This window comes from Crinia signifera, chromosome 3 (genome assembly GCF_055691185.1).
Source record: "Crinia signifera chromosome 3, ASM5569118v1, whole genome shotgun sequence".
Taxonomy (NCBI): domain Eukaryota; kingdom Metazoa; phylum Chordata; class Amphibia; order Anura; family Myobatrachidae; genus Crinia; species Crinia signifera.
In genome coordinates this window covers 52,800,735-52,818,226 of record NC_139219.1, presented here as the reverse complement: position 1 = coordinate 52,818,226, position 17,492 = coordinate 52,800,735, and the positions used below count along the sequence as shown (strand labels likewise).

General features: G+C 42.1%; 1 protein-coding gene across 1 annotated transcript in view; it reads right to left on the bottom strand.

Annotated features, from left to right (window-relative positions):
* The window catches only part of APLF (aprataxin and PNKP like factor), a 176,473-nt gene that overhangs the window by 73,893 nt on the left and 85,088 nt on the right, over window positions 1-17,492 (bottom strand). The window contains exon 5 of the mRNA XM_083175813.1: window positions 13,984-14,113. Coding sequence (XP_083031939.1) covers window positions 13,984-14,113 — 130 coding nt within the window. The remainder of the gene's footprint in view (window positions 1-13,983; window positions 14,114-17,492) is intronic.

Below are 17,492 nucleotides of genomic sequence, written 5' to 3'. Positions count from 1 at the left end.
TTCACCAGCATCAAGTCCCTGAGTGCCCTTCTTTCCTCATTTGTGTCTTCACGGGCTGCGAGGCCCAATATAATCTGGACTCAATATAAGTCCTGGGTGCCGATCTTTCGCTTGGATATATATATATATATATATATATATATATATATATATATATATGAGTAATGCCAAGAATTCACCTAAAGTGAGTACCAATGGTGGTAATGAATGTGTGAAAAAGAGAGGTTTGCTTCAATGGCATGATAAGTTCTGTTTTATTGATAAATAAAACTTTACAATGTATAAAAAGTCATCCTTGACAAAGGCCCAGAGAGGCTGAAACGCGTTGGACACCCACACCCATACAAAAGACCACCAGCAAAGGCACAGTCTCCTCTGCTACGAGTGAGCGCACAGACCGCCGGTGACGTCACTCCGGGAACAGCGGTCCTCTCGCAATCACTGTATCCCGAATGTCTCGTCCCGGATGCAGCAGGGTCTGTGGAGCCGGGACATCAGTGAACGGCTGACAGACATCCTCTGCAGCCGTGAAGCCAAACTGCTGCACCGCCGGCCACCCAGACCACCAGGGAGAATGGGCAGCATCAATGCAGGTTTACTGCAGCGCACCGTATCAGCACGGACAGGGTAAGAAGCAAGTGTGTGGGACGCCGCTCCTTGCTCATCACACACCCTCCTCCCCCACCCGTGACTTTGTTTCCATTATACCACAGCAGGAACTTTACTCCCAGTGCTCATTGACTTTGATCACTCAATACCCATACCCCTTCTACCCCATGCAACATCACACCTGGTTTGAGACATAAGCCCGATAGGTCTTATGGTATAAAGGGGCCTGTTAGTTACCCCCATTCCCAGAAGGGCTCATCTCAGGTGTACAGCTTGTACTTACCTGCTATCAGGCATCCAGGGTACTGACTTTTTATAGATTGTAAAGTGTTTTTTTTATCAATAAAACAGAACTTCTTCTCATGCCATTGAAGCAAACCTCTCTTTTTTTACAAATTCATTACCACCATTAGTACTCGCATTAGGTGAATTCTTGGCATTACTCCCATTTATATATATTCACCCTAACTCATACCACCTACACTAGTTGAGCACCTGAGGATACCGTGCAAATTACCCCCACTTTGAGTTTTAACCACTCAGTCAAGCTGCTCCCACAACCCCGGTGATTAGAGCACTGGAACCAACAATCTATTCATACATCTTTTCGCACTTCACATGCCCCAGAACCTAAAACACATGCATCAATTTTGACAAGTTTTCGACTCCATTTTGCTTATAGAAGCAAAAATCAAATCAAAATCAAAAGGTTTCTAGGACGCTTTAGATCCGCTTTCTATTCATGCGCACTCCCGTTTTCTCTATATCAAAAAGAAAAATAGACTGCGCAGGCAAGGAAATATCGAATTCAATCCAGTAAATGGAATGTGTACACTGTAACTTGAATGCAAATCGAATTTGATATCGAAATCGAATGTAAAATCTAATGGAAAGCAAAGGCCAAATTGAAAGGTGGAGGATTTGGGGAAATCGAAAGCAAATCGATGCGTGTATACACATCTTAAACAATATACTTCAAATAAGCACATTTATTTTAAGTCATTTTCTTTAATAAAATCAAAAGTGCATCATAACTTTCATTTCTGACATAAATTCTTCTCCCCACTTGTCAAGTAGGTCACATGTAAACAACAACCCAAAGCGATTTGTCTCCACGAGACTTCCTCAGGGGTGTATTTACAATTTTAAAGCATACAATCAACACAAAGCACAAATGTGGAAGACATAGGGCTTTACAAATTAAATCATTTACAGAGGTAAAAGCCATAACAACAGGATACAGGAGTATACAGTATTTGATTATTGTAATTTAAGAACAATGATTATATAAGGTTTTAAAAGAAAGCAAATCATTTTAATTAAGATAAAAGCTATGTTGCAAAACTACTATTGTTATATATATATTCTTTATTTGGTTCTGGCTAACAGGGAACCTAGTGAGTAAGGCTGCATTTATATTTAAAATAGCGTGAATAGATATATCCAAGCTGGCGGCACTCCGAATGATGAAAAAAATAAACAGATTCATGGATGAATTGGCAAGGTTTCAGCACCTTGATTGCGCTTTTTTCAAGCCAAAAACACCTCACCACTTTTAAATAGTGTTCCCCCATCAGCGTCTACTGATCATCATGTCGCGCTTTCAGCAACGGTCGGCCATCTCTTATATTCAATGAACAAATACTTCATTTGACAAATTAGACTGGCAGTCACTATTGTATGTTTTTTTTTTTTTTTTTTTTTTAAAGTGGTATTTGACCAATTAACAAGTGGTCTCATTGACTTTCAGCAAGTATGGAATAATTCTAAATGTTAACTATTTATTAGAGACAGGAGTAGGGGTACTTTTATCTCGTATCCCTATAAATTTCATTGACAATAAAAAATGACAAGTTGGTGTAAACTGGCTGACCATTCTAACCAGTGTCACAAAAGAGGGACAATGGAATGAGAAAGTGCTGGGGTAGGGAATAGAGAAAGGGAGAGGGAGATGAGAGGTGGGTATAAAGTGTAGCGTAAAGTAGAAGGAGATAGATGGAAAGTAATAGTCAGATTGGTAAATAAATAATAAAAGGCAAGCACCGTAGCTAGTCTCTTCTATTTCCCAACAATAACAGTCCTCCTTTACTTTCATGATTAACTGAAATAAATGGGTCTATAAGAAATAAAACTGAAGTATACAACCACAGAAGGAGGGTAAGTGTATGTAGGCGGGATGCCACCTGACATACCTATTCCCACACACCTCATTGACTTTAGCAAAACAAATTGCTCAAACCTTTCTGGGACACACCAGGTGCTCCACAAACAGGCCACCACCGATCACCAGGAGGAACATAGGATCCAGGTGAGGACCCTATGAGAAAGAGTTCCCTAAAGGATTCCCTCACACCTCTCATAGGTCCCTCAAGAGTGACACCGTGGTGGTCCTACTGTGAGACACAGGGTCCGGTCCCAGGAACTAAAGGCCCAAAGGGTCTATTCCACTGCACCTACACATCTATTTATTATTGTTGTAAATAAAAGTCACCCATTCCCATTCCCCACCATCACACCCTACACCATCTGAGTGCGCAATTCCCCCCGAGAACCATATAGAATCAACAGTTTGTGGACTGAACCCAGAATTTGCTGCACCATCCCCAACATCCCACATGGATATAGCGCAATACAAATACATCTCTTAACAAGTATACAACCACTGACTTTATTGCACTGAAGTGATGTTAGTCAATGTTTGGGGGCTCATGCAGTGTTGGTGTAAAATCTGAAAATATATGGCATGCTTCTAAATACGGGACGTTATAATATGTCCAATACCTCTCCTGGAGGAAAATTTCAAATTAAAGGAAGAGTATAAGATTAGATAGCAGTAAATAGTTCTAAAACATACTTTGACAGTGGCACTTTTCTATTAAAACTCTGTACCTTCGTATAAAATGATGGATAGTATTTAATTTCACAGAAAGCCATTGTACCATGGCAAACAAGTTCCATTCATTATTACACAGACAAAACATAAGCAAAGTATACAGCACAAGCGTGTTTATGTAGAAACACATTAATACATTGAAAGATGCCAGTGTTGTAAGCTGTCCTTATGGCTGGTACTTGGCAATAGTTTCAAACAATGACAAGGAACCAATATTTATATGATGATCAAAATAACATTTCTACAGAAGAGCACAAACAACAAATTCGACAATCTATGGGCACATAATTGCTAGCCTCGGAGGATGTAAATCCAGCCATGCACAGAGAACTAAGATCATGAATTAATAGTTCAAGCCTCAATCAAACTTTGCAAGAATACACAAACTTACAAACTAATAATACTCAAATAACAAAAAGATAATTTGAACAACTGAATTTCCAGCTTCCCTCTCCACATTTTGACTATAAAGCACATACAAGCGAAAGAGACACTTGGTGCAAGCAATGTAACGTGGGCAACCTGATGCATTGTGAAGGGCTGCATACAATAGTGTATGAGGATACATCTGTATATACAAATTCAAGTGGGCATCTTCCTCTTCCCGAACTGTACCTGTCAGGTCATCCCTCCCAAACCATCTTTCACTTTTCTTTCCTCCCCTTTCAGGTCCACTCTGTCTCTCTCCTCCATTCACATCCGTGTGGAGGTCACCCCCCTGGTTGTTCCTTCCCATTCCTCAACAACTTTGCTGCCTTACTTTCCCACTTCCTCTTCTCTGACCTCCACTCCATTATCCTCAATGACTTGAACATCCATATTTACATTACTTATACCCCTTTTACATCGCTGCAAAAACCCTGATTTTCCCTTGTGGACCCGGGTCAGCGGCAGTGTAAAAGGGGTTAACCCGTGTCCCTTTACACAGTTCCTGTTTACAGCAATGGGGGGGGGGCACATGGAGGTAGGGCGGGGGGCGCGCACAGCCTCCGCTGCTGTCTACTGTACTGTGAAGACAGTAGTGGAGGCAGTGAATGGAGGCAGGGAGGTGGTGAATGGATGCATGTGTGTGGCAACACCATCCTCTCCTCCATTTCCAAAACTGCTGCCTGGATGTCTCTTGACTCCTACCTCTGCTTTGCCCCCATATCCAATGCCTGGCTCAATCTTGTCGGTTACAGCTACTGCAACAGTCTCCTCACTGGCCTCGCACCCTGCCAGCTAGCTCTCCTCCAGTATATCCTCAACTCTGCAGCTAGACTTATCTTCCTCTCCAATAGAGTTGGTGTGTTATTGCGCTGCTGACAATCTAATTATAAAGAATAACACTCAAATTGCGAGACAGTTGTGCAGATAAATAAATGAAGGACACACTGCTTGTACAGTATAAATTTTTATATAATAAAATGACGTCATCAGAAAGGGACGTACTTGGGCTACACGCTGCCGCTCACGAGTTTGCTGTGCATCCCCCAGCTCTCGTCTATCCCGCAGGGCTCACGCTCAGACACCACCTCCAGCGTCTGCACTATTTGGACGCTCCTGCTGTCCGAGGAGATAGCGCTGGCTGTTGGCGCATTGAAGCGCCCTACACAGGACCCATTCCAGCCGCCCCCTCTAACAGGAGCAACCAGCGGACGATTCTGTACTAAGGGGTGAGATAAATCCAGAGCCCCGCTCTGCATCATTGCACTAATTCAATTAACATCTGCATTATCTGTGCTGCTTGGCTAAAAATCTTTGGATGCGTGTGACTTAAGGTGCCCATACACTAGTAAGATTTGTCTTCAGATCTGGCTGGTTGGAACAAAAACATGGTTATGGATGAGTGACAGTTGGTCAGTTTTACAGCATTTCCAAGTAAATGGTCAACTGTCATTTGCTCTCATCCATAACCATTTTTTTGCTCCAACCAGCCAGATCTGCAGATAAATCTGCATGTGTATGGACACCTTTACATGCTAAATTGACTACCTATTCAGCTCACTATTTCTTCATATTACTAACAAAAACTGCCTATGGACATTAATCTACTAACCAACCACTAACAAAATATATGGATACTAACAGATGTCGTTCTAAAATTATCTGAAGCACATTCTAAAGCGGAGCTCCCAACTATAAGTCCAGCCCCCTTTTTAACTCCTTGACCATATGGTATATATACTCCTATAGCCCAGTATAATTTATATATTGTCTATATATATTTTTTTATTTCTTTAATTTTTCTTTTATTTCTTTATTTTTGTTTATTTTCATATGTGTAATTTTTTCATGTATTGTATATTGTAAGCTTTTTATCATGCATTTTATTATATAAAAATGTATACTGTACAAGCAGTGTGTCCTTCATTCATTTATCTGCACAACTGTCTCGCAATTTGAGTGTTATTCTTTATAATTAGATTGTCAGCAGCGCAATAACACACCAACTCTATTGGTCCATTTTTGCAATTCTTTTTGTGGGTTGAGGCAATCCCACAGGTGTTGTATGCAGCAGCTGACAATCATTGAACTAAACACCATGGTGTGATTTTAACTATTATTAACCATATATATAGCGCCGGGGACCTTGCAAACTGAAATTTGGCTATTTAGCCACTTTCAGCGAGTGAGGAATTTCTTGTTATCTTCCTCTCCCTCCACTGCACTTTTGACAAACTCCTTCAAGCAAATCTGCACTGGCTCCAATTCCCCTACAGGTTCCTCCTCAAACCCCTGACCCTCATATACAAGGCCCTCTCTAACTTCACTGGTTCCTACATCATGGCGATCTCTGTCATGCTGTGGGACAACTCTTCTCTACATCTCAGCCGTTCTGAGAATTGTGGTGCTGTTACCTGTGCTGTGTTTTAGTTTTCAGTTACTGTTTAGTTCTGTGCACCCTGTATTGTTCTGGGATCTATTCGATTGGTTGACAGTCAATAGGTTGTCCACTTTTGGCCGACAGTTAATAGGTGGACACATGAAAAAGTCAACAGGCTTTAGGTCAACATTGGCAAAAAGTTGACACAAGAAAAGGTCGACATGAAATTTTCATGATTTTTTTTTTTAAATCGACTTGTTTTTACTTCATGATCCAAAAACTCATGTCAACCTTTTCCCGTGTTGACCAATTTTATGTTGACCTTTTGTCGATGTCCACCTAAAGCCGGACGCCCTTTTTCATGTTTCGACTTATTGCCTGCCAACCAGTAGTGATGCCAACCTAATGATTCACACCCATTGTTCTAATGTGTGCCATACTGTTTGGAACCACTTGTGGTGCCTTATAAATAAATGTCATTTAGAGCACACTACAAGTATAAACTGTATAATCAACATTCCTTTAACAACCAACAGAAAAGCAGCCTTTAAAATCATACAAAATGTACATCAGCTTTGCTGCCCTATGAAAACCGCCATTCAGGGGAATATAAACTCTCAGAGAGCTATTTCTAGAATGTGACGAGAAAATGTGACACGTTTGTGCAGCAGTTCTCTGATGTGTTCTGAGACCAAACATACTGAGGGCATCCCTAGGGCCAAGCCTGTACATGCTGTGCACATCTGCCATGGACCCGAGTGTCAACTGTCTCTTTATAGGTCACTACTCTTCTGGGGAAAGTACAGTCTTAATGGATTGTTTTCAATGAGAAGCTCACCAGATTTATATGACATAAATTCAAAGACTCCAATGAGTCTATATTCAGCAACATGCAGTCTTATGGAATAAATATATTCTGACAGGTATTTCAACAGCATGTGTTGATTTATCCTGCATCAATAAAATGACTTTACAGCTACAAGTAAAAAAAACAAAAAAAAAACAGACCGGCAAGGGATAAATGACTGTGTACAGTGGGGCTACAAAGAATGCAAACTCTGAATGTCTACATAAATGTGACATGTATATAAATAATATATAAAGAAAACCCAATACTTTTTAAACATTTTTACTGATCAACATGAACCAACAGTATTTGACAATCTGCTGCCATTTGGGGGTGGGAAGGGGGTGGTCACTTTGTGGGTGTGACAAGGCAAGGATCTCCCTCTAAAGGAGATGTCCACCTCTTTGTAAGATCTATGGTGGTTAGATCTGCTGTGAAGAGCCACCGATGGCGTCACAGATGATCCTGTATCAAGAGAGGCAGCACGGATCACTAATGTGAGCAGGAATCATCTACTTTTATCAGACACCATACTAGAGACTCCAGACACTTCTGAATCATGTCCATGTGTGCTAACAGATGTGTCACAACACTACAAACTACTTAGAACTACTGGTTTAACTTTAATATAGAGGTATATTAATTTATATCAAAATAATTATAGGTAATGGTGTGTACACAAGGGCCCTTATTCAGATCTGATCGCAGTACAAATTTGATCTCAAAATGAGCAAAACCATGTCACTGTGCACTACAGGTGGGGCAGATGTAACATGTGCTGAGAGAGTTAAGGGTCCCACACACAGCTCCATTTTTCAGGCATTTTCTGAGCGATTTTACTAAATTGCTCAGAAAATGCCTGAAAACGCATGTCAATCGCTGTGTATATAGCCCATACAGTAATTTACAAGCGCACCCCCACCATTCTGAATCTGCACAAGATTCAGAACGGCCCAGTCGGTATATTCAGTGACGGTCACTCTGATGCTCCTGCTCATCTCCCGCATGTGTGCTGCGGGGATGAGCAGGGCCATCTGAGTGACTGTCACTTAAGACGCCAGAGCACGCCACCCAGAAGAAGCCCCGCTGCCGCTATCCGCAAGCACCACTGAAGCCGCTGGAAGCCCTGCTGAAGACAGACGCCTCCTGCACCTGCCGCGCCCGCCCTCTGCAGTCGGATGGAAGCTGAGAGGATGCGACGCTGGAAGACTCCGGAGTTGGTTGGTAAGTATTTTTTTTTTTTTTACACTGTGCCACCAACGGTTGAGGGGAGAGGGGGATGCCCCACTATAGCACCAACAATTACATTTTTTATGGGGGTCACTACCACCAATTATTAAATGTTGGGGGGGGGCTCACTGTACCACCAATGACTAAACCTATTTTTTATATAAGACATGTTTGTAATTACATGGATCTCACCAGGGATAGATACATGCTGTACGCACCCTGATAATGATTATGGCTTATGAATCCCAGTGTATACATAGAGGTTGGGCATATGTGCAAATAGCCATGCGGGCAATAAAGGTGTAATTACAGATGACTTGCTTTGCAAATGTATATGATGGAGACAATATGAATGTGAACAGATATACAGTATACTGCATCATCCCCTAAATGCAAGTACAGTTGCAGATCAATAGTTGGTCACAGTTTTTTAGCCGCATAATAAAGAGATTAAAGAATTTTACATTATAAAACGAAATGAAACACAAAGTTTCTTCTTATTAGTTCTTATTTTTGTGATGAAGTGCAGTTTTTTACGTCACTTTTTCTGTGGCAGTTGTGACAGATTTGAAATCTCCCGTGCTGAATCTCCCATTATGAATCTCTTACACAAATCTCTCTGTATGTGGCTAATTATCTGAATCAGTGAAATCTCCCGTGCTGAATCTCCCATTATGAATCTCTTACACAAATCTCTCTGTATGTGGCTAATTATCTGAATCAGTGAAATCTCCCGTGCTGAATCTCCCATTATGAATCTCTTACACAAATCTCTCTGTATGTGGCTAATTATCTGAATCAGTGAAATCTCCCGTGCTGAATCTCCCATTATGAATCTCTTACACAAATCTCTCTGTATGTGGCTAATTATCTGAATCAGTGAAATCTCTCATGCTGAATCTCCCGTTATGAATCTCTGGCACAAATCTCTGCGTATGTAGGGCCCTTTACATTTGGGTGGGGTTAAACTGAAATCTAAATTGTAGTTATAAAGATAATGCAGCCAGTATTTACCCTGCACAGAAACAAAATAACTCACATAAATCTATCTCTCTGCACATGTTACATCTGCCCCACCTGCAGTGTGCGTGGTTTTGCCCATTTTGAGAACAAATTCGTACTGCGATCAGATCTGAATAAGGGCCAAGGTGCGATTATAGTCAAAATCGATAGCAAGTTAGTGCAAAGCGCACCGTGTTTGCCAGCACTCAATCCAGATTCCATAACTATGCGTGGACCAGCGGCATCGAAATAGAATGAAGAAATAGACTATTCAATAATACTATATCAGAACTACAGCCATACTGCTCAATGCAGAATAGCCACCAATTACCACTATCCCCCCGCACCGTTCCTCCTTACCTGCTACGGATATTGATCCGCCGGATCGGCCCATGTGTAAACACCTTTAATTCTATTAAAATAGGCCAAATACTGTATTGAGTTGAACAGCAACTGCATAGCAATACACAAAAGTAATGAAAATAAGTTGAAGCATATAGGAGATGGCAACATTTTTGAAGAGGAACTATGAAATATTATATTTGACATTATATTTTTGTCTTTTACAGGCTTACAGTATTAAGAGATGAATGCAGAATATTCTATGTTTCAGAAAGTTCATAAAGTATTATTACTTTAAAATGCTCTTGAGTGTCGCGGTTTGACTCTCAGAAGTCTTGTACTTTTAATCAGCTATTCTAATCCTCTTCCTACAAAACATGGTGTAATTTGACATCATTGTGAGTGTGGCCATGTGTGAAGAATCAAGAATTACAGATAACTGGAGTCAAACGCATTCCCCTAACATGGAACAGAATGAAGGAAGACATAAACCGAATGTTTAACTCATTTTCGGCACAATTAGGCAAATGAGTAACTCGTAAAATTAAGCTGGTTCTGTTCATTATTTTGTATCATTAAAGAGAGACAGAGAGGGGGAAACTGAAACAAGGCTATTAATAAGCAGCATTCGTGATCTTTATGCTGTTAAAAAGAAAAAAAGGACAAATGAATGTATCTCAGATGACCAGAATTATCACGGACCCTCGGGTATCTTGGTAGAGCTGCCATTATCAAGGGGATGGCTTTACCACGTCTCCTTTACATGCTGAAGGTTCTAGCCATTCTCCTTACCATAAAACATATTCAGCTAATTAATACGTTGTTTTGGTTATTTCCCTGGCAGGGTGGCAGGTCTGGTATCAGTCTCCAGAAGCTGCATCAACATAAATGTAATGGCAGTATAAATGTTATTTATTTACAGTTTCTTATATAGCGCTGCAGACTCTAATGCGCTTTACAATTCTAGACAGTGATGAAACAAACTGGGTAACAACAGACAGACTTGGAGGTAGGAGGGCCCTGCTGCAAGCTTACAATCTATAGGGATATAGGAGGGAAACACAAGGACAGGCACCAGTAATAGCATAGCAGTCCTACCAATTTGCAAGTCCTGAAGGGAATACCATAGCAGAATCATACTGTCCATTGCGACTATATCTCTACCACATAAAGTGACAATCTGACATCACATCATGACAGGTAGTCTCGATATACCACACACAACCAGTGCAGGTTTCTCTGTATATTTATACTAGTTCTATTTCTACTCCTACTGTTACTCTTATACGGCCTACACACATGCCGATATTAAGGTTGCTTAGTTTGGCAAAGTCGCTTAGCAAATGCCCTCACATCGTTGTATGTGTGGGGGCTATATCGGCAGCAGTGCGCGTCCCCGCGCGTCTTTATCGCTGGCCGAGATTGATGGACAGTGTCCATCAATCTCGGCATCGGCAGTGTTCTCCCACCGGAGAACACTGGCGCTGTCTGCTCGCTTAGCACACAGAGCTGACAGCTCGCTCTGTGTGTGGGCTGTCAGCTCTGTGTGCTATGCGATAGCGGCGCAGCACAGCCCGACCTAGCATAGCTAGGTAGCCCTGCACACATCGCTATGTGTGTAGGGCCCATTACAAACAAAATAACACTTAAAAAAGCGCACAATAAAAAAACAAGAATGTGCAGCTGTGATTTATACACTTACACAGAGTATATATCCATTACTCCAAAGTAATAAGGGATCTACAGTGCTTTATTATTTACATACAGTATTGTTCACCTCAAAACACCACCTGGTGGAGAAATAGGTAGAATTATGAAAATAGATAAGATAAGTTAGTCCAAGATAAGTCCAATGGATTGGTATATCCTTATATTCACTGGGGATACTGGCTTCCCTTCCTTGGGACACTATTGGTAACTACAGTACTAACCATTGGATACCGGGAACACCCCACAAATTACAATTTGCCCTTACGCACTCAGATCCTTCCTTTTACACATTATTCCTGCTTCCAACACATCAACTTCAAGAACAGAGTGATCACTTGCTGATTAATATATGCCACCTCTTGACAGGAGCAACTGTAATGACCTTGACAGAATTCATTGTAACGAGATAATCAATGTTCTTCACTTCACCTGTCTGCGGCTTTCATGTTATGTCTAATTGTATATATATATATGGGCTATATTTCTTTGGTCTCTAAAAAGCTTTTTAACTGCTATATTAACCCCTTGAGTGGTGGGTTTTGCTGGGGCAGGACAAACCTACCAGGGCAGGTTTGTTCTGCCCCAGCAAAACCCACCACAGATCGTACGAGCCACCACCAGCCCCACCTAACCTTCGCTCGGGTGTTCTGAGCTCCGCTGCCCCATCCGTCAGTCACATTGTTGACAGATGGCAGTCTCGGGGATGTTCGTGGCGGCTCGGGAGGACTCAGGCGTCTAAACTCCAGAGCACACTGAGTCCCCCCGAGCCGCCTACGCCACTGCTGTAAACTGCATGGCGGCTGGGGAAGGGGGGTCAGAGAGCTCCGGCGTACGATCACTGGAGCAAAGGTCATGGGGGGCTCTAGAGGTGGTGCGCCAGTGGTGCACACCTGAACACCACTGGTGCGCAACTATTCCACATTAGTTGTATGCCCGGAAATTTTACGGGATAGCCCGAGCCTGGAAAATTTCCGGGCATACCACCCAAGGGGTCAAACTGCATATAGAATTACTAACTCATAAAAGATACTATCACAATATAATAAATACATTGGAGAAACTCTTGCCAAAAGTAAGTTAAATCACAGCAATACTATAAAGAGGTATATTCAATGTGGCTGGCGAGGTTTTTTTTGTTTGGCCAGGATGGCTTGTTTTTGTTGAGGATCGCCGAAAACAAGCCATCCTCGCCGTTTAACCCATCTTGCCCGCCTCTCACCCAATACTATGTTCCGGGAAATCCTCGCCATCAATTCCCCCGAACAGCGAGGTTCGTCGCTAATGCAGCGTGCCAGCTACACATAGCCACGAGCTTCAACGTTTTGACGGCCGCACTCGCCGTTTCCACCTCGCTTTGTAGAAAAACTGGGCTGGAAACCGTGAATGCAGGGGTGGGTTGAATACTGAGGGTGGGCTATGTGGGTGAGCAATAGGCACTTCTCACTGTCATAGATTGCCTGTTTAGCATTAAATATACCCCACAGTCTTTGAGATGGATATGTCAATGTTCAATAGATTTATAGGTGGTATCACAATGTTTTTAAAGTTAATTAACTCTTAGCAATATATTGTTTGGAGCTACAGCTACATACTGTCAGTATGAAGGAGAGCACCTTATTCATAAATCCAGCCTGTGTTCTTCTAGGCATGATGAGCACTTTAATCTCTGCCTAGATACAAGATGGGAGCCAAATCAGAGGATGTTTAATACAGGATGCAATCGGGATGCCGGTATTCAATGTACCGACACCGGTGCAGTCAGAACACGGCGATCGGAACTACAAAAAAGATTAGGATGCTGGAATACCGACAGCCAGCATCCCGATTGGTAAGCATGTAGGGCAGGCTAGTGTGAAAGCCAGGGAAAGGGGGGAATGTTACGGTTAGGCTGCGAGGAGAGACACCCATGTAAGTTAGGTACTTACAAGGGGGTCAGAGTACAGGGGTTAGAGTTAAGCCCTAATGGTGGGTGGGAAGCATCAGGCTGCAGCTGGGGGAGTTAGGAAGCTGCAGCTGGGTTAGGATGAGGGGGGAGAAGTTTAAGTTGACATCATAACTGTCAGGATATCGTATGTCCCCAGTTTAGGCAACTTTTGCCAATATATAGCTAGAATCAATTTCACCAGGATCATGACTACTAAAAGAATACTTTCAGCGAATGATCTTCTCCAATTCAAAATACACTATAAATATATATATATATATATACACACACAGACACACACACACATTATTACAATAATCACTGGCAGATCATATATAACGCAAGTTATTATTCTTTAAACCCTATGTAAATGGAACATTAACATTTCCTTGAAAATAAACCAAAGAAAACATAAGTGGTTGAATTGAAAGTGCGTTAATGTGTATTTACAAAAGCTGCGTACTTACATAATTCATAGAACCCAGTATGTGGTGATTACCTAGAAGAGCACTAGGCATTATACATGTAGCTACATTAATTTTATTCACAGAAGAAAAGAACAGACAGACCAGCTCGGCCAAGTGTCTGGCCTCCGCACTCCATAGAAAATGTACACCCACCTGCTTTAATAACAGGTGATGGAAGATTCGGAATTGGGAGACCCCCCTGCAGCATCCAGTCTGGAAGAACACGTTTCCTCTGTGCAGAGCCCGATTGTTCCATATTGTCTTTAGTGCCGACAGCAGAAGACTGAAATAAACAATATTAGAATGTTATAAGATGGTCTCCTCTGACACGTACACAGCGTTATAAAATACAGAGCAAAAATACATGTGGCACACAACTTCTAGCTGTACAATCAGTGAGCATCGTTAGATTTCTTGTGTTCACTCTAAAACCCAGCACCTATCAGTGAGGAGAGCAGGTTTCATTTTTAAAAGGGCAAAATTTTAGACCCGATTTATCGTTACAGCTACTGTAGTGATACATCCGTATCTAAAATTGTACCCCTAAAAGTTCAAATATACCCTCATCTCTAAAAAGGTGCAGGGTGCTAGAATGAACAGTAAATACATTGATGTTTGCAATTATTAACCAAGATATAAACATATGTACTGATGCAGAACGGAAGTGCAAATCTTTTTAGTTTGTTCCTTATATTCTCATGGTGAAATTAATTGTATTTATATTTGCGCAATTAGTTTGCTGTTAAGGTGCCCACACACGCACCGATCCCGGAGGTGCGATGCTATACGATGGGGTGCGCGCTCCCGCGGCACCCCATCGCACAGTACAAAAAGTATGTGCTGCACATACTTTTTGTACTAGCTTTTTCTAGCATAGCATCGCATCGTATGAACATTGTATGCACAAGGCATACGATGCGATGCTATGTGTGCTAGTTAAGCCCACAACGCACGCCGGGATCGGTGCGTGTGTGGGCACCTTTAGAAAGTCTTGAGATGCAATAAGCAGACCATGAAGAGGCAGTGTCTTTCTTATTGATCTAAGGATTGTCAAACTGTAGACTGGGGCAGGATGGAGGAATCACGATTGAGTTTGGCATGGATTTGCCTTGTATAGGATTGCCCCTTTGTAAAAAGTCTGAGTTCGGATGGCAACCCGAACACAATCGCTATTAGTTTTAAACTTTCTAGCAAAATGATGGTAAACTTTTTAGACTTAACCATATATGTTGAGGATAATATGATAGAGACCTTGGTCTTCATAAAACTCTCAGACTCCAAGGTACTCTTTACTTAGAAGGGCGCCCATCTCGGGCATCTCGGGGATTGAATGCACTAAAAAATCAGGTGCGATCAACCGACGAGATGCCCGAGATTTCCCATAGGGAACAATGTTAAATGTCTCAATTGACCCGATTTTCCTGTTCAATGCCTCAATTGACCCAATTTTTCCATAGGAAACAATGTTAAATAGGCCAAATAGGCACCCTGAAGTGAATAATGGCCACCCGAATTGTTAACGCCACCCCACGATCAACGTCAACCCGAAGCGAGGCGAGCGCAGCGAGCCCGCGAGGGGCGGGGGTACGCGTCCTACGACCTTTTCATACCCCCACTATCCACGTCGGCGTGGAGTTTAGAATAGAAAGTGTGGCGAGCGCAGCGAGCCACCGAGCCCGAAGCGTGGCGAGCGCAGCGAGCCCCGCGAGGGGACGCGGATACCTTCACAGGTATCCGCGTCCCCTCGCGGGCTTCACAGCTGTCCGCGTACCCTCGCGGGGCTCGCTGCGCTCGCCACGCTTCGGGCTCGGTGGCTCGCTGCGCTCGCCACACTTTCTATTCTCAACTCCACGCCGACGTGGATAGTGGGGGTATGAAAAGGTCATAGGACGCGTACCGCCGCCCCTCGCGGGCTCGCTGCGCTCGCCACGCATCGGGTTGACGTTGATCGTGGGGTGGCGTTAACAATTCGGGTGGCCATTATACACTTCAGGGTGCCTATTTGGCCTCTGTGGCCCATTTAACATTGTTTCCTATGGAAAAATCGGGTCAATTGAGGCATTGAACAGGAAAATTGGGTCAATTGAGACATTTAACATTGTTCCCTATGGGAAATCTCGGGCATCTCGTCGGTTGATCGCACCCGATTTTTTAGTGCATTCAATCCCCGAGATGCCCGAGATTTTTTACTAACGATCCCCACGATCAAAATCGTGGGCGCCCTTCTAAGTAAAGAGTACCGACTCCAACACCTTCATTGACCCAAACAGTAACCATCTTAAACGGTGGCTTACCAACGTTCCTAAGAGTCAATTCATTCGTCTCAAACGAAATTGCTCAAAAGAGGAGTCTTTTAATGAGAGCAGTATGGTAATGAAAAGGAAATTCCTCAATAAGGGTTATAAAAATAAGTTACTAGAGGATGCCATAGAGGAAGTAGAAAAACTCCCTAGACATGAGTTATTGGCACCTAAAGCACCCATGGAACGGGATAAAATGAAGTCAGAAATACCCATCATTCTGCAATACTCAAGTCATCACAAACACATTGAACATATTTTTTATAAAAACTGGAACCTGCTTTTAAAAGATCCTATTTTAAACACCATCTTACCCGATAAACCAAGATTTATTTATCGGAGAGCTCCCACAGTAAGAGATAGGATTGTATCCAGTGCATTCATCAGCAAGCCTATTGGTGGTGTAATTAGAAGCCAAGGTTTCCACAGATGTGGTGACTGCGCCATGTGCAAATCTTGCAGCACTACTGATAGAAAAACCATCGACCTGTCTTTTAATAATCAGAATTTTAAAATCAAACAATTTCTCACCTGTAATTCTAAGTATGCCATTTATGCTATTATGTGCACGTGTAATAAATTATATATAGGGAAGACGACCAGGGCACTGAAAGTGCGATGGTCGGAACATATCCGTAATATTAAAAAAGGTCATATGGATCATCCCTTCTCGATGCACTTTAAATCATGTCACCAGAGTTCAACCAATGGCATTGCAGGTTTCTGGGGCCTCGAACTTGTTAGAGACAACTGGAGGCATAACACTAAAGATCGCCTACTAGCCCAGAAAGAAATGAGGTGGATCTATAATTTGAACACCTTGGCACCTAATGGTTTAAATTCTGATTTTGAATTAAAATGGTTTTTATAAGATAATGTCTCTTAATGAATTTTAAACTGCATTTTATTGTTCTTGTATCTGTTATGTAATTATTTTTATATTGTCTTTGTAAAGGTGTGGTATTTATATGTGGCCGATCTTATACTGTATTTTTTATTTATTTATATTTATATTAGCGATATTTGCACTATTTTTTGCACATGTATATTTTGCACATTAAACCTGCATCATATGCTGAGAAGCGCCTCCAATTGATAGGCCTACACAAACGGAGGTATGCGGAAGTGACGTTTGCGTTCCAGACGCGCGTCACTCGCTACTTCCGGGTACGGAGAAAATGCTTAAAAAGCATTCTCCGCACATACTATATATTCCAATATCTCAGTGTAGGCGTTTTGAACCCTAACACAGACCTGTATCATTTCAGTATATTTGTATATCCCTTGGAACATGTAGTTTAACCCTATTATGTACACTTCCGGAAATTCCCCCTCCCCTTTGTGGGGCGGACTTTCAGTCAT